Here is a 21,176-nt window from a genome sequence, read left to right as displayed (position 1 = left end):
ACCTCAGGACCCGGTGTCCAAAAGTATAATACCTTCATGATATGTGATATTGTTATTGCCATAACTCATATCTGTACAATAAAATCCTACGGCCTTTTATTGCCAACACTTGATACAAGTTGTGAGCCTATCATTATGGGAGAGGGTTTGGGGTTCGGCCATTACTAATGCATGCATATGGGTTCAGCAGTTATGCCTCATCAGTGCTCGACAATGGGGCACAGATATAAATTGAGGCGTAAAAGCCTTGCTTGTACGTCCTGATATGCTCTCCATTCCATTTAAAATGAGGATGGATGACTTAAAGTGGTGACAAACTATTCATTTTTTTAAATTCCTGTGCCACAACAGGTTCTTGTGTTGTACCTGTAGCTCCGTAGCTTGGTGTGCAGGGTTAAGATGGTACAAAAGTGGCGATAGACCAGGATGGAGACTGAGAGAAATTAGCTTGGAAGTTGACAAGAGTCTGTGAATTGGTCATCAGGAATTTAGCTAGAAAAGGTATAAGGTATTGACAGTTGAGAAACGGTTGGTTTCCGACACCTCTGTGTACTGAGTTAGAAGCGTTGCAAACCTCTAATGGATTCTCTCCTCACACAGATTTCACATCTTGGGTATACCTGCTCCGGTGCCAGCTGTCTTTAGAAATGTTTTCAGCCACCAGGCAGCGCAGTGCAGCTCTGCCTGCATGGCTTCTGTGTCCAGGTGCAGGATGTCGCATCTGGGCCAGTGTATATGGAGAAAGCCACGCCCCAGAACTTGTTTCACGCACTCTGTACACGGCTTGGAACAACACTAGCTGTTGCTAGCTACTTTTCACTGTGCCATGCCTTGTACCCCAAAGGCAAATATTGGTGTCGGATCCCCAAAATGTATTTCTTAATTGACTTGGGGAGTATCACAACCCAGAGAATTGTGGATCCTGCCAATCCATGCATCCTAAGGCCCTCTGAGAGCGTACCACTAAAACACTTCATCTGCCTCAACAAACAAGTTAAAAGGATACCATCAAATTTGCCAGCATTGGATTGAGGCCCGATCCTTTGTGCTCTTCAGGAGGAAGAAGCCTCTGGAGCAAAGAAGGGCAAGAAGAAGTAGCAGCACAGGAAGTGCTTTGTTCTCCCAGAGGCTCCAGCCATCACTCTTCTTCTTCCTTCACAAAGAACCAGAGGAATCACTCCTGCTCCAGGGATTCTGTTGAGACCTTGTAGGAGTCATCACATGCAGAGGGAAGAATTCAGACTTAAGATGCTTGCCATGTTTGCCAGTGCCCTGGCGATTGTGGCTTTGGATTCTGTGGCAGAGCTAATTCCCAGTGTGCTTTTTAAAGCTAGCCGATGCACAGCTTCAGCAATTTACTGGATGCCTGCGAGCTAGGTTTCTATTGCACCTCAGGCGACTGCTCCATTCTCAAGCCGTTTGGCTCTGCTTTCAGGTGTAGAAGCCTCAGCGCCTCTGGCCAGTACCTCACTGGAATATACTCCAGCTTCACCGATTCCTTTCTTTTCAACAAGAGATCAGCACTTGGATGAGGGAAGGAATATCATCTCTGATGAATAAGAACTCCTGGATTCAGGTTTCCATTGAAGGGCAGGATTTTCCTGAGATTTTTACAACCGGGGCTCCAATATGTCTTACCTGGCGTCTGGTTTGAGGGATGCTAGGTTAGGTTAGGCATTTCTCTCAAGCTTGGTTTTTGTTACAAGCCTGCACTTTTGGCATTTAATTTAATGTATTTATGTGTACATGTATAGCAGCGCGCTAAACCCTGAGGGATCAAGGCGCTAGTTATGGTGATAATGTGGTGAAGAGTTACACGTTTCAGAGCATGTTGCACAGTACATAGTTACAGATGGAGACGGGTAGGACATTTACCCGCAGATTGCGAGTTCTGTAAATACAGATGGTGATGCATTGCGTATTTACATGAAGATTGTAGGTTACGCAGTTACAAGATAGTTTCAGGAGGTACGAAAAAGCGATTGATGTCAAAAAAAGTCTATTGAGGCATGGCCTGCTTGCTGGGTCCATATTAAAGCACAGTGGGCGTGCGGGATCACAGTAGCAAACATGGGGAACAGGTTACAGAGCGTTGCATGCGCACGCCGACAAAGCCACACCCAGTGGGCAGGGGGCTACATCGGTTATATGAGGCAAAGGAGACTACGTTTGGCAAGGTGTAATGTCACTAGAGTGGTGCCGGTTCTGGCATTCAAGGGATGGTGGAGGGTCATCCTGGGTAAGCGATCCAGGAGAGAGCCCATGAGTAGAGAGTCAGGTTTTCCAGCATATGCAGCAAAACGAGCGCAGTTGTTCAGAAAGGGGATTGGGTAAAGAGGGGTATACAGAATATGCGGATGCAGGTATGGGCACATTCCTTGCGACTGGTAGAGCGGTCGGCCTTAACAGTCCAGGTGCACCACGACAGGCATCACTGGTCTTGAAGGAAGTCCTCGGCCCTGGAGTTGCTGGTGAATATTGGAGGCGTATTGTGAGGTGCTTCAGTGACCAAGAAAAGAATTCTGGGGGCAACACACCATCAGCGCCTAATACCTGCGACGCACAACACTGCGCCCTTAGCCTGCCCGGGCTTCACCGTAGTGGGCTTCGATGTGCAGATTTTATGCGGGTGATGGCGGATCTAGTGAGCGTTGCTTTACGTAGTGGCCAAATGGAAGGTCGGCCAGCTTACTGCGCACCTGCAGTGTGCAACACCGTGCCCTTAGCCTGCGCAGGCTTCGCCGCAGTGGTCCTCAATGTGCAGATTTTATATGGATGATGGTAGAAATAGCACGTTTTGTGTTACGTAGCACTTAGCAGTTGATAAGGGAGGCCCAACGTAAAGTCGACCAGCATCCTGTGGCACACAACAATGGGCCCTTATCCTGCATGGGTATACCTCATGCTTCCTTCCGGAACACTATTGCCTAAATAGGCGAGTCTCTGGCATTGGTTGTACCATCCAGACCAGTTGTCTAGATTGAGCAGACAGACATTTTGGGGGCTGTGATGAATCAGTAATGATTCCTCCCAGAATCCTGGCCTGGGACCCTTCTCATGTGGCCAGGGAAGGGCAGACGCTTCCTGATCCCGACACTGAGGGTGGTGTTCTGTGGCAGGATCACATGGGGGTTGAGGGAGAGGCCAGGGAGACTAGGAAACCCCCCTGTTTAACTTTCCCCAAAGCCCCGCACTTTTAATGGCTGTTTGCCAATCAGAAGTAGTCAGAAAGTCTAACTTTGTCAACTGGCACTACAAGTGCCATAATCCCATAAGTAGTGGGATATGGAAGAGGGCTGAAGAGTCATTTAGCAGTAGAAGTCAGGCAATTAAGCCTGATAGCCCACACCTGAGGGAAGCTGGGAGCCTTAAAAGGCACCCTCGGGTGCAGGCAATTAGGAGCTGGAACTGTGGCTGTAGTGTATGCAGTAGTAGCAGAAGGAAGAAGGCACAGTGTTGGCAATCCAGGCAGAAGTGGGAGAACCAAAGCGATGCCGGGATTCTGATGCAGCAGATTTCACCTGCTTGTCCTGCGAGGGTCTTGTTCCCCAAACTCTGATGTACAGAGGCAGTACAGCGGAAGGCATGCAGAAAGGCTTCCTTTCTCCATGTGAGCTTAATTACAGAGATTGCGCTGCTGGAAGCGTGTCGGAGACTGTGGCGAGAAGCTGCCGTGAAGCTGTGGGTCTCAGGAGCAAGAGGGGCTCCTTAATTGAGTGCTGGACTGGATATGCCTTCAGCGAGGAAGGGTGTGGGTCCCAAGTGACGGCAGATGCTGTAGAAGTTGTACAGCATGCAGAGAAAGGAAGACAAAAGCCGGTGAGTTTAACCAGCCGTTCTGATTACTTGTGCGAGCACTGCCGGCAACACTATCCAGCTAAATAATCACTGCAGTATGAGTAGAAGTGATGCAAAGTTGATAGTTGAGTCTTTAACAAAGGAACACTTGAATTGTAGCACTCGAGTGTGATCAGATATTCTCTCTTTCACTCGTTCGCGTGAAAAGAAAACGCTGTGAAAATCAATTGTTGACCTTAAAACCTTGTAAAGCACATGAAGAACTGCCCGAGTGTGCCTATTTACGATTCTAGACCTTAGAGTGACCTCTGAATCTTTATTAACACAGTCAACAATTGCCAACAAAGAGAAGTCAAGTTTTTAAACATAGTTATTACCGGTTGGAGAGAGTAAGCATTGCCCAAGCCTAGAGAGAACAAGGTATTCCCCAATTTAGACTGAAACAAGCCTTTCCCAAAGCCCAAGAATAATCTAAACAGTACTGTGAGCTAAATTGTATCTCAGCATGGCCTAAAATACAAGTGTGCAAGCATGACCTGAAGCCAAGAGAGTGGCAACAAAGCTTCTGAGTAATTATTCTGACTGACAGTAGTAAGAGGGATAAAGGAAATGTTGGGGAAGGATAACTTGCTACTTATAAACATTCTTTGAAGTTGATACAGCCTACATTGCCAAAGACAGTAGGAAGAAGAGAGAGGCATGTCCTAAAGGTAATTCTAGGTTGCTGTTGGTCGCAGACAGACAAGAAAGGCAAAGAGGCTGGCCTTTTGGAAAAGGAATGTTCAGAGGAAGTGTGCCTTGTCTATTTGAAGGTGTTAAAGTACCTGAAACTGCATCTTGTTATAAACCAGAACCTGTTTAGAGTCACAAAGCACTGAAGCTGTTGTGGTGTATTTGATTGTCAGTAGATGTGAGATTTCAGTAGCACCGACAAAGGTGGAAAACTTTAAGGCCACAGAGTAGGTCCCCATGGTGAACTCCTGTAGAAGTTGATGAAGTGGAAGTAGAAGTGCTGTGAAGTCATCCTGACAAAGATACCTACTGTGACTCCTAATCTTGTAAAGAGAGACTTACTAAGTGTTAACCAAGAACTATGTTTCATTAACATTTACAGATGTCGTATTTCCTTTGAACTGTGGCATTTCTTCTTGGGCAACTGGAAGTTGTGGCAAAGCACTGTGGCTGGGAATCACATTGATGCTATCTTGGGGAAGTGGAAAGTCTTTATTTCACCAAGAAGAAAAGTTTTTCTGTTGGAACTTAGATTAACAGAACTTTACTTTGACCTTGACAGATCTAAGAATTGAATTAAGACTGTATCGCAGAATACAGATTTCCTTGTTTCCTTTTTCTTTTGTTGACGATTAACTGAATTACCTTGAAACCTGGGGAAGAGGAATTCACCCAGGTTACCAAGATGGGACTGTGAATATCATTGTTGATGTTACTATGGATAGCCATATATTTCTTTATGTATTTGATGTTCAAGTGTAAGGGCCAGACATCCTTTTGTTAGTGTTTCCCTTTAGTTTTGATAGGCAGGGAATGGCCTATGTTGAAAAAATTATAAGTTGCTCACCGTACTGACTAACGTACTCGTAGTCCCCTTTCCTCCATACTGCATTGGCGTCCCTTCCTAGGGAAGGGAGATGGAACCTTTTTCACCAGAAAAACGTTCTTCCCCTTTAAACTTAGAGGCGCCCAGGGGAGCGGCCTTGGGAGCATAGGCTACCCTGACTCCGCCCACTGGCACTCTTCAGTCCCCATTGACACGTCGACAATATTTAACATTGCCTAATGACACCAGTATTATTTGGGGGGGAAAATGGAGGGATGTAAGGAGGAAAGGGGACTAAGGAGTCACCATGGTGAGCAACTTATAATTACTCTTACGTCCCGCCCCCTTTTCTCCATACTGCATGGGCGATTACAACTGAATGTAGCCCCAGGGTGGAAAGGAGATCCTCCTTAAGCAAATAGGTTCCTCAGAGCCACCTGTCTGAAGGCCACGTCTGACTTGGAGCCGGCGTCCAAACAGTAATGCTTAAAGAAAGCCGAACGGGTGGCCCAGGCGGCTGCCCTGCTTATGACTTGCCACGGGACCTGCCGCTGGAAGGCGATGGCCGTGGCCTTGGCCCTGACTGTGTGAGCATGCATGTTAGCTGGCAGCGGCTTCTGCTGTCCCTCGTAGGCCTCCTTGATGGCCACAACCATCCATTGAGCAATCGAAGCATTGGATGCTTGATAGCCTGACCTGGATCCTCAAAAGAGAGCGTCCGACTCGCGGAAGCCCATGGTCCCGTACAGATAGAATTCCAGAGCGCGCCTGACATCCAGACAGTGCAAGACTCTCTAAGCCTCATCCTTACGATCAGCAAAAAAAGTGAGCAAAACTATTTCCTCATTCAGATGGAACGCAGAGGGTACCTTGGGCAGAAATGCTGGGTGAATCTGCAGGACTGCCTTATCCCTGTAGAAAATGGTATAGAGCTCTGAGGCCACCAAAGCCTAGATTTCGCTGACTCTGCGAGCGGAGGGGTGTCCCACTAGCAAAGCTGTCTTAATGGTGACCAGCAGACGCCATTGGCTCGAAAGGTTTGTGTGCCAAGGCACCCAACACTACATTGAGGTCCTACACAGGGTGTGGCATCTTGATGGGCGGGTAGAGCCTGGACAAGCCCGCCAAATGCTTTTTGAGTATCGGGTTGAAAGAGAAGACCTCCTCCTACGAATTGCAGTAGGGCCCTGTGGATGCCAGATAGGTGCCACATGTGTCCACCTGCATGCCTGAGTGTGCAAGGTGCGCCGAGAAGGAGAGCACATCATCCAGCATGCGCGTAAAGGGGTCGATCTCCTTAGAGTTCGCCCAGTGACAGAATCTACTCCATTTACTCTTGTATTGGCCCATGGTAGCCTTGCTCCTGGCGCCCTGAATGATCTCCAGGTTGGCCTGAGATAGGTTCAGTTGCTTGAGGGTGATCTGATCAGGAACCACGCTGCAAGGACTAACTTCTGAGGAGCAGGGTGGGACAGGAGATGTGCTGGGCCCAGCGGAAGGTGAATGGGTGGTCTGTCCGAGAGGCTGAGCAGCTGGGAGAATCACGGTCTCGCCGGCCACCAGGGGGCTATCAAAATGATGCTGAGGTGACAAGCTTCCTTTATCCTGCGGATTACCCTGGTGATCAGGGGTGTGGGAGGAAAAGCATAGGCTGTCATGCCCTCCCATTAAATCTGTAATGCATCGCCCAAGGAGCCGTGGCCCTGCCCTTGCCAAGACGCAAACTGATGGCACTTCCTGTTCTTCCATGAGGCCAATAGATCCACCTGAGGGTGGCCCCAGGTGTTGAAGATCACCTGCAACACCTGGTCGTTCAATTGCCATTCGTAATTGTCCACTCCCAGTCTGATGAGCCTGTTGGCTTCCAAGTTGGCCTCCCCTGGGAGGTGGGCGGCCATGAGGTAGATGTTGTTCTCCATGGCTCATTCCCACATGCTGACCGCTAGGCTGCACAGTGGAGGGGACCTGGTACCACCTGCTTGTTGACATAGTACATGCTGGTTGAGTTGTCGGTCTGGATAAGGACTGTCCTGCCTCCAATGAGCAGAAGGAAGGCTCTGAGGACTATCCAGGTGGCCCTGAGCTCCAGCCAATTGATATGTGATTCCTATTCCCACTGGGCTGAGTCGCGTGTGCGGCACAGCCAGCAGCACCGCTGCCATGATACCCAGTAGGTGCTGGTACCACCAGGCACAATGTCACTGCCCTGGTAAGGAAGTGCGTAGTGGCCCTCCTGATGGCCGTAATCTTGTCCTCCGAGGGAAGACCCTCTTGAACCTCGTATCCCAGATGAGGCCCAGGAAGGTGCGGTTCTGCGTGGGCCGCAGCTGAGACTTCTTGAGGTTGATAGTAAACCCCAGGCCGTGGAGCGTGTTCATAAGAGCAGAGGAATTGTGGGTAACTCCCTCCGGAGATCTCGCCCTGACGAGCCAGTCGTCCAGGTACGGGTAGACATGGTGGTCCTGGGCCCTGAGGTCTGCCACCACATTCATGAATCTGGTGACTACCCTGGGGGCTGAGTTGAGGGCAAAGGGTAGCACTTGTACTGGAAATGACAGCCCATGATCCTGAAACTTAGGAAGGAGCAATGTGGCTCCCACATAGGGAAGTGTAGATGGGCGTCCTTCAGATCCAGGGAGCACATCCAGTCTCCCCTGTCTAGTGTCTCTGCAATGAGCGCTGGTGTTACCATCTTCAATTTTTGAAGAAGGAGGCAGAGGTTGAGGGTGGATAGGTCAAACACAACGCTCAGGCCAGCCTGGTTCTTCTTTTGTATGGCGAAAATCCTGGAATAAAAGCCCAATCCTCTCTGGGAGGTTTGTACTTCTTCCACTGCCTGGCTTTCGACGAGTGACCGGATCTCCGCCAACAGAGTTGCTGTCCCAATCTGTGGGAGTGGAGGGGAGGAAGGAGGAGGGGAAGGGATCGGTAGGCGGTACCCCGAGGATACTACAGGGAAGATCCGGGGGACCGCGAAGTTCTGGTGCCAGAATTGCACTTGAAAGACAAGCCTGCCTCCCACTGGAGACACGTGGACCCGAAGGGATGCGTCATGCCTTTTTTCCTAATGAAGCTGCTGCTGAGGAGGGGGACTGGAAGAAGCCTTTGCCCCCCCCTGCCCTTTTCGTTGTTTGCGCCGGTGCTGACTGGGTGAGCGGTCAGGATATCTCGACCTCCGTTCCTGGAAGCCCCGGAACCCACCGAATGACTGTTCCTTGTCGGAGCATTGTTGCAACTGGGTGTCCGCCTCGGGCGTGGCCTTCGTCAGGATAGATAAAGACTTCGCAGTCTGGAAGCTGTTTTTCTTTTTATCTAATTCCTCATCGGTGGTAGAGTGGAAGAGGTCACTACCCTCAAACAGAAGGTCCAATATGCGTTCCTGGACATCAGCGTTAAATTTTGTAGCCCGAAGCCAGACCATCCTTCTCATGTCCATGGCTATGCAGATGGCCTGGCCAGAGGTATCGATGTGGGCCTGTCTGAACTCCATGATGTCCTGCGCAACTAGCTTGGCTTTTCCTAGACCCGCCTTGAAGCGTGCCTGTCTATGCACTAGAAGTTCTGGAAGCAAGTCTGCTATTTCCGGCCAAAGCCTCTGGTTAGCGGCTGCCAACATGGCATCCGCGTTGGATTGACGCAGGTGCAAGGAGGCGTTGGAGTAATGTTTGTTCCCGTACGCTTCCAAGATCTTCTCCTTCTTTCCTAGCACCCCCGAGGACGAGGTGGGCGAGGATGACTGAGGCTTAGAGTAGAGTGACGCTGCATCGATCACTGAAGAATGCGGTTGAGGGTGCACCGACAGTAAGAGTGGATCCCCTCTGTCTGTCTATACTTGGCATTGAGGCACTTATTGACAGGTTGGGCCGAGTGTGGCTTGAGCCAGCCCTTTTTTGCCAAGGCCACGACTTCTTTCTGCATCGGGTTACCCGTTTTGGTAGGGAGTCGTAGGGTGAGGACTTTTGCCAAGACCCTCTCCTCGGGCTGCTATACCTTGGGTTGAGGAAGGCCCAAATATTCTGCCAAACCTGCAAGCCTCCTGTGCAAGGCCTTCGCTGACAATGGCGTGTCAGGGTCCTCCTCCTCGTCTGTGTCCACCTGAGTGTCCAGTTGGCCCGGAGCGGGTGGAGGAGTGCTGGGTGCCGTGGGCTGCAGTGTGAGGACCAGAACGGAGACTGCTGCGGAGGTTGTTGTGGAACCGTCTGAACTGGCAAGCGACCGGCAGGGGCAGCGGGGGCTGCGTTGGTGTCTGTGAAGCCGGAGCCATGGAAGGAATGACTATGGGCGCTGGTGGGGTGACCGGAGGGAGCAAGTCCCTGACTGCATCCCGCAGGATGGCCCCCATCTGAGGGGTTAGCATCAGCACCAGGAACCTTTCAAAGAACCTGTCTTTGGAGGCTGAAGAGGTGACAGGAGATATTGACAGAGTGGCTGGGGGCTGCTGGGGCCAGAGCAAACTCTGCCTAGGTAGCAGGAGGTACCTGCCCTGTGCCGCTGATGGATAAACTGTAGGCCCCGTACCTGGTTGACACCAGTCCCACCTCGAAACTCGTTCACCCGCCTGTTCTGTTCCTAGGAGTGGCGTCAGACATGCAGCCATGTTGTCTGGCCCAGTGCCCATTTTGTCAAGCTGCGTGCCACGTGCCAAAGTCGTGGTGCAGAGCTCCCTGGGCCCGGCCTCCTCCAATAGTCTTGGTGGTGGAGTAAGAGACCTACCTCAGATCTAGACCTGGAAGGCGTACTCCCCTCGACTGTGTCCCTGGAAGTGCTGCGTGCAGGCGCCACCTCAGACATTGAGCCGGTGTTAGGGCGTAGCCCCTTCGGTGTACACCCGGTAAAAGAACCTTGTGGTGCCACAGCACTGATTCCGGGAGGGTCTGATGACCTCCCGGCCGTAAGGCCGGTAGCTGCGCTAGCCTCAGTGTGTGTGCTGGTACCAAAGACTGAGGGGTTCCTCCCGCTTGGACGTTTCCTCCAGAAGGAGTCACCCTTGTGGGGTGAGATGGAAAATAATGGCCCTCCCTTAGGCCTCGATCTCTGCTTGAAGAAGTTCCTTAGGTCCTCTGGAGGCGATCTTTCGAAGAGCTGCCTTCACCTAGCTAGTCTGTTCTTGAGAGCGCATGGAGTCAATGCATTGCATGCGGTACAACCTTCCCTTCCGTGGTTGGGGCCAAGGCAGTGGAGGCAAAGAGCGTGGGAGTCGGATGTGAGGAAGAGCCCTTCAGAGGCTGGACACCTGCTGAAGCCACCCGAAGTCGACATGCGCCGGGGAGGAGCATGATGCCGGAGGACCAGGTACCTAGATGACAAAAAAAAGATGAAAGACAAAAAGATAGAAGAAGAGTCTGGGGAAGAGTGTGTGGTATTACATGGCAAGGCCAAACCAAGGAGCGCTGGTGAAATCATCCCGTTCCCGTCAACGCAAAAAAGGGGACTGGGGAGTGGCGCCGGTGGGTGGAGTCAGGGTAGTGCATGCTCCCAAGGCCGCACCCCCGCGCGCCTCTAAATTTAAAGGGAAAGAAGGTTTTTCTGCTGAAAAAGGTTCAGTCTCCCGTCCCTATGAAGGGACGCCCATGCTTTATGGAGGAAAGGGGACGGTACGTAAGAGTATCATCCAAAAGTTGTCTGCCTCATATTTCTGACCACTCAGAGGGGATGCCATCCGAAAGAGACCTGACTTATTTTCAACTCCTCTGTTGCTGTCCGAGTTGTGGCAGTGTGCCAAAAGCATCTCTGTTCCTTACGTGGACTGCTATCTTACCAAATAACACAGGTAAACTTTCTCTAATCCTAGGTTTTTGTCCACTCACTTTACACCAGAGAGCCAAGTAGTTCAGGCCTCCAGTATGGGGTCAAAGTCTGCTACTTTTCTTTCAGACCTTTGGACGAGGAGAGCAAAAAGCTAGATGCATAGTGCTGCAAAATCTTCGCCTCGGGCAGTCTGGCCTTGAGAGCTGTTAATAGCACTTGTACTTGGCATAATACAGCCACACTTTGTGGATCCTAATCTCTGAAACGGTCGACTCCCAGTAGATGAAAGCTGGCGTTTCCCCTCTGGCGGCAAATGGACCACACATCAGATGCTTCAAGCTAGCCTTGACACAGCAGACTCTATTGCCCGTTCGCTGGGCAATATATTTGTAGTACACAAGCACTCCTGGCTGGGGACTTTGTAGCCTGCCCTGGATATACATGCCAAACAGCTTGACATGCCATTTGATGGTGACAACTTGTTTGGGGCAAAAGAGGAGTTCATGAATTAGATAATGGCTCAAAGATCATGGCCAATTCCCTGGGGTTTAGCTGTGCACTAGCTTGCTGCCTCCACATCGATGGGCTGTATTTTTGGCCCTTCCCCTCTTTCACCCACAGTAATAGAGATCAAGCGTCCTCTAGTAAAGAAACCCAGCTGTGTTTGCTTCACCACAGCAAGGGCAGATGTGCCCAGAACGGTGGAATTACAGCCTCCACTCTCCAATTTGAACTTGGTTCATTCTTCTCTGGTGGGAAGCATGCTGTCCTTGATCTTCAAAGAGTGGCTTCTGAGTTCTTTAAACGCTTGGGCCTTACAGTTTGATCTGACACTGTTGAAGTTTGGGTTCACTAGTAAGGAAGGGGTGGGGGGCACCAGGATTAAATACACCTTGGTTTAGTAATGTAAAGCACATACATAAAGACCCGTTGTATTAGGCATCTGTACAGAGAATCTGAATTAAGAAAGAATTCCATTATATCCCATATAATCACAGTTCATCATATCTATTAATGTATATAAAAAAATATAAAGAAATTGAACCAAGAGCAATAGGTGTATAGTTAAATGAGCAAAAATAGATTAATTCTTGTAAAAAGTATTTATATACTCCATCGTAAAATTACATGAAAATTACATCAATCACCTGTTCAAAAAGCTAAGTGAGATCAAAACGTCTCAGACAGAAAAACACCAACACTACTAGCAACAGAAATACACAATTAGTCACTATAATGTACATTCACGGTGCAAACACAGATACTAATCAAACTTTGCACATGGTAAATCAAAAAACAATGGTCTAAACATTCAGATTCTTTAAAAAAGCTAGGAAGCCTAACAGAATGAAAGCAGGCCAGTTTTATCCCAAAAAATGTGGGTCCAACATGATCCTGATTCCCTGTATTGGTCCCAAAGGATGTGCTACATGAAACTTTTTAACGTGTTGATCTGCCCTTCTTGGTGCCCCCGGAAAGGGTGGATCTGCTTTCTCATTTAGATGGTCAGGTCCTCCACCCAAGTTTCAGCACCTCAAACTTCATGTTTGGCTGCTGAGATGTAAGGAGTGGGTTCTGCCTGACAACGTCCTGGATGCCCTCCTTTCTGCCAGGGGGCCATGGTGAAGGCTATCTGTGCCTGCAGGTGGCGTACATTTTTGGAGTCGTCCCGGGAGTGGGGTTTGGACCATTTCATCTGCCCAACCTCCACTGTGCTTGGTTTTCTGCTCTCTTTGGCCCAGCTGACCAGTTTCCCTCATGTCAGTTTATTATTGCTACGTGGGATTTAAATCTTGTTCTTATGTTCCCTAATGCATCTCCCTTTCAGCCTTTGCGTTTGTTTCCCTTGAGCTTGCTCACATTGAAAATGAGTTTCCTGGTTGCCATGACCTCCAGTTGACTGGTGATTGTGCTCAAGCCATTATGTGATAAACGTCCGTACCTTATTTTTTCCAATGAGAGGCTAACTCTGCAGGTGGGACGACTTTCCTTCCAAAAGTCCTATCGGACTTCCATTTTTCTTTCTGCCTCAACCTTCTAGGCTAGTGGAGCTATTTAACTGTCTAGACCTCAAGAGGACTCTCAGAGCATCTCTTGAATGAGGGACTTAAGGAAGGAATGACTTGCTCTTTCTGAGTCACACACTGCCCAGGTGGGCAGAGCTGTGACCCAGTAGAACCAGTCCAGATACATAATCCTCTGTATTTCAGAGTGCTGTGATTGGCTTGGAAGACATTGCCTGATGGTCTTGGGGGCCCATTCGATCGCAGGTCTAGTAGCCACCTGTGCTTTGCAGGGGGGGGGGTTCCCCGTCTTGGACATCTGTCAGGTGGCTCCATGGGATCCATGCACATGTTTGTCAAGCATTTTTGTCTGGGTTCATTGTGACGACAAGGAGGCTCGTTTTGCGTGAACAGGTTTCCAGAGCTACCTGGTGAATGCGATGTTGCTCCCTCTCTTCCTTCCTCCAGATTGTGTACCACTATGGGAATCGATCTAATCTAAGATGAGGAATCAGTGGGAGGAATCTTTAAGAAATCTTGAAGGAATCATTTAGAAGAACAAATGACTTACCGCTCAGTAATGTTGCTTCTGATGAATTAGTCCTTCCTCCCACAGATTGCTTATCACCTTCCCCATCAGCCCCTCATTGTTCATACACCTGTAGCTCTGCATTCCCTCAGCTGATGAATGCTAGAGAAAAGAGATGGAAATGAAGTCGTGGGGCACCCCGGCTCCATATATTATGGCCCTGATATGTGCAGTGTCTGGGTGTGGCATGCGGAGCTAACGCAGAGCCGCGCTGCACCTCCTGGTGAGGGCTAAAGGTTTTTGAGGACAGCTGGTACTGAAACAAAATTGTTGAATCTGTGGAATGAAGAGCTAATCCATCAGAAAGAACATTCCTGATAGGTAAGTAATTTGTTTGTCTCAATGAAAAATTGAATGAAAGCAGAAGGAGAATTATTCAAGAGAATCAATACCCTGCTATTGACCAACAGCCAATCGGAAAACTTCGGCCTGAGGTTCCTACCCTCCACCTTTCCTATTTTTCCTTTTCCACTGCTCCTTGGGTTCACTTTCCTATGGCTTTGTGTTGCATTTCCCTTTATGCCCAGACTGAGGGGATTTTAACGCTGTAGAATGCAAGTTCCATTTTCAGTTGGGAAGATTCCTATATGTTGTAGAAGGGGGGTGGAAAGTCATTGTTGTGTGGGGGTCGTGGGGAAGGGTGCAAGTTGGTCATATAGGAAATCATGTGTTACGACGTTGCTTGAGATGTAAGTGTAAGCCTATTTTTGGGCAGGTTCTTGTTCCACCCAAGCTCCATATTCCCAGCTCTTGCTCCATTAAATAACACTATTCGCATGATAATGGTTTGAATATTTAGAGGTTAGCCATCTAAGAAGGGACTGCAGCATGATTATTTAATTGATATTGGAAGTTCGTTTGTTCCTTGATTATGGAATGTATACATAAAACCGTGAATATTTTGGCTATGGTGCGGGGGGGGCATGAATATGCAGTGTCTAAACATATCAAATCTCACGAGCCGATCTTTTTCCAGAATACAGACGCAGCCCTTCTGCCGTGCATAAGTTATCCAGCATTCGCCGTAGATGACGATGCCTTGTACAGCCAAACCCTGGATAAGATTGTCCGAAAGCTTAAAGGCAAATACGGCTTCAAGCGGTTCTTGCGCGACGGCTACCGAACAGCACTGGAAGACCTGAACAGGCGCTACTACAAACCTGCGGAGATTAAGGTATTTTCTGCACACTGCCCTGGCACCGCTGTCAGTGCAAAGCCAATCTGTGCTTCCCAGCACGCCTGCTTTGGAGGCCGGCCGCATTGTGGTCAGTTGAGTTATGATGTTAATCGAGCCCATTCATTAACAGGAAACTGCACGTCAGCTTGAATTCCGTGAGGCATTCTGTGTGGGGTGCCATAAATCATATTCTTCCCCCATGATTGCACTTGCAGAGGATTGTTCAGACTGCCACTTCTGCTCTCTGAAAGAATTCCTCAGACTTTATTAATAAGTGAATTACGTGCACGCGTTGTATTAATCTTGGAGCATAATCTCCAAATGGGACGCGTCCCGCCCTTTGCGGGGGCCTGCGCCGTTCTGACATGGCACAAAGTCAGCAGTTTGGCCTTCAATTGATTGGCCGTGTGATTAATGTTCCAAGGCTCAAAACTCAATCTGCCGTTTCTTTCAAATACCAAATAGGTGTGTGTTATTTATCATTGTGTTGTTTAATTTCACAGCTGAGTACGGTCTATTAGAGCGCGTTAGGCTCGAGGCCTGCTTTATTATTTTATTTTTTTGCATTGATGTGTGGCACTTGAAATCTTCTGCATCGAGTTTGTATTTTTCTTTAGGAATCCGGAATATCTAAACATTTTACGTTTCTGTGTAATTAAATGGGTAAAAGGGACCTTAACCTGCAAGGGCACTAATTGACTGGAAACGGCTGTGCTGAACGCCATTATCATCTTAATGCCTTTGAGGATTATAACATCTTTACATTTGAATAAGTAATTTATATAAAGTCCTCCTTGGAGAGAGCTTTGTTCGCTCCTAATGTGTACTCCACCTCTGACCGGTCATGCTGCCTGAATCCCAGAATCCACTGACTATTTGCATATGCCGTTAAATATGTGTGCTCTAAATACATATTATCAGTCAAAGTTTAGCAGAGTCAAAGACTTTGAAAAATAGACAATTTCTGTAACCTGTATAATTTCTTTCGATTTGCTATTGAATGTCAATAGGTTTTTCAGTCTCTGTGACCATTACTTAACGTTTGTCTCTTGCTAGTGAATTGGCATCGTGAAGTTGAGAATTTGGCCATAATACCGTTTGCAAGGTCTGTACCATGTCCTGAGGTAGTGGCCTGGGTGGAGGGGGCCATCACCGCTGGACAGCGGGACGTTACAATGCAGTGCAACCTGCCTTGAAGGGCACTATGCCAATTAGTACGTTTTGCTGTGCAAAACATTGCAACGGAAACCTTTACAAAAACATACGTGTTTGGCGTGTACAAGACACAAATTGCGAGCCGTGCCTTGTGGTGCTAGCGGTGAGGCGAGGTGGGTAGGGCCATGGTACCACAGAAAGACATGTGCACGCATGGGCAAGAAGGGGATTTCAGAGAGGCTCCAAAGTGGGCACAGTTACCTGGTGGAAGGGTGAGGGCAGTTGCGGAGAGGAGAGGAGCATTTAGCGAACGGTCGGAGGAAGTAATATGGGGGTTGGGAGACAGCATTGACTTAACGCATGGAACACAGGCTTGTTCGAATAGATTCTTTTATTCCCAGCATCCTAATTGGTTTTCACATTGATATTGTGACAGGGCCAGAAACCTGACCCTATCAAGAGGTAAGGGGGGCTCCTCTTAACCTGGGTTAGGAGGCCTACTAGGGTTTGCACCAGAGCAAGTCCTGCCCCAGAGGTGGGGTTTGGGAGGGTCCCAGTCTCTGTCCCCTTTACTTGTGCCTGCTTTCATGAAATGAGTACCACTTTTTTCTGCCCTATGCCTGTACTGCACGATTCTGGCAAGTCTTTCTTGTCTCGTAGAACTTTAAGATCCAGCCTGTCTAGCAGTGGAAAGATGAGCAAGCAGTGTGACGATGTGAGTGAAAAAGTGGAGTTTCTGTGCCTCAGAGCAACAAACAGAGCAAACCAACAGATCAAAGACGCTGCGTGACCCAGCACCGTCCAAGAGACATGATTGTCTTACTTGTACTTCCTGCCCTTTTCTGTTCACTGCCTTTTTGCCAGACTGTAGTTATTGCCTATCCTTTCTTGTCTGCAGAATTCCTTATACTCGTGTCACTTTTGCATTTTCCTTCCCTCTGCTATTTGGGCACGTCTCTGCCCTCATGCACCTGACAATATGGGCAGTGGTTTAGATGCAAGACAGAGATCAGAATCCATACGAAAACAGTACATATATGAACACAGATACACAACTCTGATTAACAGCTTCACGGAATGTACACGTGTTCATGCATGAATATTGGAAACCAATTGGAAGCATTCCAAACTTGCCTGAACATGCTCTGGAGCCCTCATGCATCCAATCCAACATGTCACAAATGGCCTCAAGAACACACTGACTCTTAACAATAGTTCAAGGGTTTTTAGATGAAGAATTGTAAAGATGTTCGCTATTGCAAAAACTCTGTCTCTTGTCTAGTGTGAGCCTACCACAATCCCCAGCACTCCACTCCACCCACCTATCTCTGAAAGACGCAGGAAACCCCCAATCTGGGCTAGGGTATTAATGTAACTAATTTTCTCAGAAGAAAGAGTCCAGAGGAGTGTAATGTATAAGCAAAGTATCAAAAGGGTTTATTGTACCTGACACACTATTTACACAAATGAATTAATCATGATTTAAGCAACACTTAAGCAGTTATTTACACTGCGGGAAATTTAAGAACACAGTAATCGATACAGTTCATATAATCAACAATAGATCATTCACTCATTCGTCCACAAACAGCCATCATGCATCCACATTCCATAAAATTTAAACACCCAACAATAATACATATATGGTAGAGTCTAATAAAAAATCGTGGCTAGCTGTTAGTTACATAAAGTGCATTCAACGTACATGGTCACTCTGGTTGTCACAAAAGTGGTCTATCTCTGGGGTAGGTCAGCTGGATGTAGAACATGACCACATCCCCAATTTCTCGACCGGATTGGACGATTTTGAGTCGCTTAACAACATCTTCATCAGGAAAAACGATTTTAACACTCTTGTAGCTAGGCAAGATAACTTCCCAGGCTAACAATAGTTTCTGCAGCCGTGTTTGCGGACCAGAATTCAGCAAAAATCACGTTGGGGAGAGCGGGATACCACCAAGATGTTAGTTCAGACGGCGTTCCACTCTACCCACACCATCTCCCACAATCACTCTTTCACTTCCTGAGTCGTCTTCTCATTCACTTTCTACTCTTTCTCTATTAGTCCCACTGACACCTTGCATGCACACTCAAACCAAAGTACCACTTTCTTCCAGCAACCAATAACGCACATTGCACACACTATCAGTAATTCTCCTGCGTGCACCATTCTTCCTCTGCTTGTTCTCTTGGTCCTCCTTCTCCCTCTTGACTTTACCCAAATAACCTGCACCTTCCTGTTTCCTGTGCCGCTTTTTCTCCATCGGCTCACTCCCTATTCTGGTACCCTGTTACAACCACTGCCTTTCCTTTTCACTGTGGATGTGTTACAGGTGATATGGTGGGTTAGGAGGACATGGACACAAGGCGGAAATGCTTAATTATTTTATTTAAATAATAAGGAAGAAAACAGACCTATCTAACTCTCCCTATCGCAATGGGGTAGTTCCTGCCTCACAAACTAAAGGTGCTAGTCTGTGGTCAGGAAGTCAATAACTGAAATGTCCCCTGTTCAAGGCTATATCTATCTATCCCTCCCACTAATAACTGATACCTATACTGGGCGAGATGAATGTCTTGTCATGTGGCCTCCTCTTTGCCTTTTTATCTTATTCTCAGGGTTTCTTCATTTAACAATGTTCCTGCAAACACAAATATCTCTCTTCCTCATAGTGCCTATTTAGGGTGATCTCTTGAAATAAGACCGACCGGTTTGATCTATTATTTCCTGTTACTCTTTCCAACAGTCACTATATCTTAGACTATAATTCACATGACTCTTGTCCTTAATGTTTTCCACATATGCTCTCCACCTTCTTCCTCTTATTGTATATGGTTCAAGCTTTTCATAAACATTTGAGGGTTCTCAACCCTTGGTAACTCTTTAATATATCCTTTCTGTCTTGTTTTATTTCACTTAACACTTTTATTGCACACTGTGCCTTATCACTCTTTATTAAGAGGCTTAGCCAGTTGTCTGATTTCAGTGCAATGTCCAGGTAATCCTTAAGCACAGTGTCCTCCTTGTGAGTCAAGGAGTAGACGCAACCGGGGGGATTGCAGCATCCGGGATCAAATCTATAGGGCAATCATAGAGTCGGTGGGGAGGGAGCACCTCCGCGCCTTTCTTACCAAAGACATCCCTAAAGTGCTCATATTCCTAAGGCAACAGTGTAGTGGTGACAGCCCCGACCACCAGAGCTGAGTGCAATATGGGCAGGCTAGGGCTCATCACTGTCGTTCTAGCGGAAAGACATGATTCCTCACAGTACTTCGAGGTGAAACACACCTTTCCTGTGGCCCAATCAATAACAGGATTATGTTTCTTTAGCCAAGGCAGGCCGAGGATAAGTTTAAACTGGGGGCTCCGATGACATCGAAAGTGATGGTTTCCGAATGCCCTGGTGCTATGGTCATAGTGATTTCAACAGTACATTCGGTTACCAGCCCGGACAACAGTGTGGTACCATCCACTGCGTTCACCAATTCCGGCCATGACTTGGATACCAGCGGAATATGGTTGTCATGCAAGAATTGGGCATCCACATACTTTCCTGTTGCCCCTGAATCCAACACAGCATCTGTAAACAATGTCCCTCATTAGAAAAAAACAGATCGACAGGGACGGAAAACAGAACCACGAAATTGGCATTTCCTTGCTTCTTAGGTTTCTTGGGACACTGTCGCAGGAAGTGCTCGACCGAACCACAGTAAAAGCACAGATTGTTATTTTTTTTTGGTTTTCCCTTTCCTCAACCGAGATGGGACCCCGAAGCGTCCCAATCTACATGGGTTCTGCGTTAGCTGAAGTTGATTCACCGTGAGCTTTGGGACCGGAAGGGACTCAATCTTCTTCCCTCTTCATTCTGCCTTCTGTGCATCAATTTGCAAAACGAGTTCCACTAGCTCTGGGAAGGTAGTGGGTACGATAGGGACAGTGGCCAGTACGTCCTTTAAGGAATCAGACAACCCTTTATAAAACAAAGCCCCCTTCTTTTCATCAGGCCAACCGGTCTCAGCAATCAGCTGATTAAATTTAGCCAAGTACGCAAGAAGGGATGTTTCCTTTTGTTGTAAGGAGAGTAACTCCAAATCAGAGGCTTGGGACTTGTAGCGTGTGTCAAACATGCGTGACATGGCGGTAATAAGGGCATCACAATCGTACAAGAGATTACTATCTTGCTCTAACAAAGGATTAGCCCACAACGCTGCCGTACCACCCAAATACAACAACACAAATGTCACCTTGGTGGTTGAATCAGGAAAAGACGAAGGTCGACACACGAAGTGAAGTCTACATTGGTTGATGAATGTATGGAATGTCTTTGGGTCACCCAAAAAGCGTTCAGGAGGAGCCAAAGGGAATTGTGCCACCATATAGACGGGAACATTTTCCTGCCGTGGTGGCACCCCACCTGAAGAAGAACCAGAAGAGTCGTCCATGGCGCCAGCCCCGGAATGCAAGCCAGCCTGTAAGTCATTGATTCGACGTTGGGTTGCGTCATGAGCAGCGCTCATATCGGCACGTAGGTCTGCCACTAATTGAACCAAAGCTGCCAACGGGTTGTTAGCGTCTTCCATGGTATACATTTAAAAAAAAAAATCTTTAGGCTTCTGAATATGTCAGGATTCGGTTGGGGACCCCTGAACTGCAGCCTAAGGGCACTTGACCATGTCGTGTAGATGAGTAATTCTTCCCTATCGATTAACTATAATTCAATGGTATGTTCGAAACTAGGGTTAGGGGTTAGGGTTGGGGCTAGGGTTAGATTAGGGGCTAGGTTAGGGTTAGGGGTTAGGGTTGGGGCTAGGGTTAGATTAAGGATTAGATTAGGGTTGGGGCTAGGGTCATATTAAGGGTTAGATTAGGGTTAGGGTTGGGGCTAGGGTTAGATTAGGGTTAGGTTTAGGGTTAGGGGGCCTGGGTGGGGGGAACCCCCCCAATATACAAAAAAACATTGAAACATTACAAGGAGCTGGCCAGTGCCGAAATGTCAGCACTGGACAGCTCCATGTAACATTTTAACGTTACACAAAAATGCAGTGAAATGCTAACTTTTTCATGTAAAAGTGCATTTCCATTGAAACCAGTATATTTATATTTTCGATGGAAATGCACTTTTACATGTAAAAGATAGCCTGTTGATG

The 21,176-nt window shown here is 47.9% G+C and overlaps 1 protein-coding gene across 7 annotated transcripts in view; it reads left to right on the top strand.

Annotated features, from left to right (window-relative positions):
- The window catches only part of PHKB (phosphorylase kinase regulatory subunit beta), a 2,092,963-nt gene that overhangs the window by 1,153,067 nt on the left and 918,720 nt on the right, over positions 1 to 21,176 (top strand). For all 7 annotated transcript variants that reach the window (XM_069607056.1, XM_069607058.1, XM_069607055.1 and 4 more), the window contains one exon: positions 14,673 to 14,870. In XM_069607056.1, coding sequence (XP_069463157.1) covers positions 14,673 to 14,870 — 198 coding nt within the window. The remainder of the gene's footprint in view (positions 1 to 14,672; positions 14,871 to 21,176) is intronic.

Source organism: Ambystoma mexicanum, chromosome 1p, assembly GCF_040938575.1.
Source record: "Ambystoma mexicanum isolate Mex_15411 chromosome 1p, UKY_AmexF1_1, whole genome shotgun sequence".
NCBI classification, from domain to species: Eukaryota; Metazoa; Chordata; class Amphibia; order Caudata; family Ambystomatidae; genus Ambystoma; species Ambystoma mexicanum.
The sequence above is the reverse complement of the archived record's forward strand: the minus strand, read 5'-3'. Positions and strand labels throughout refer to the sequence as shown.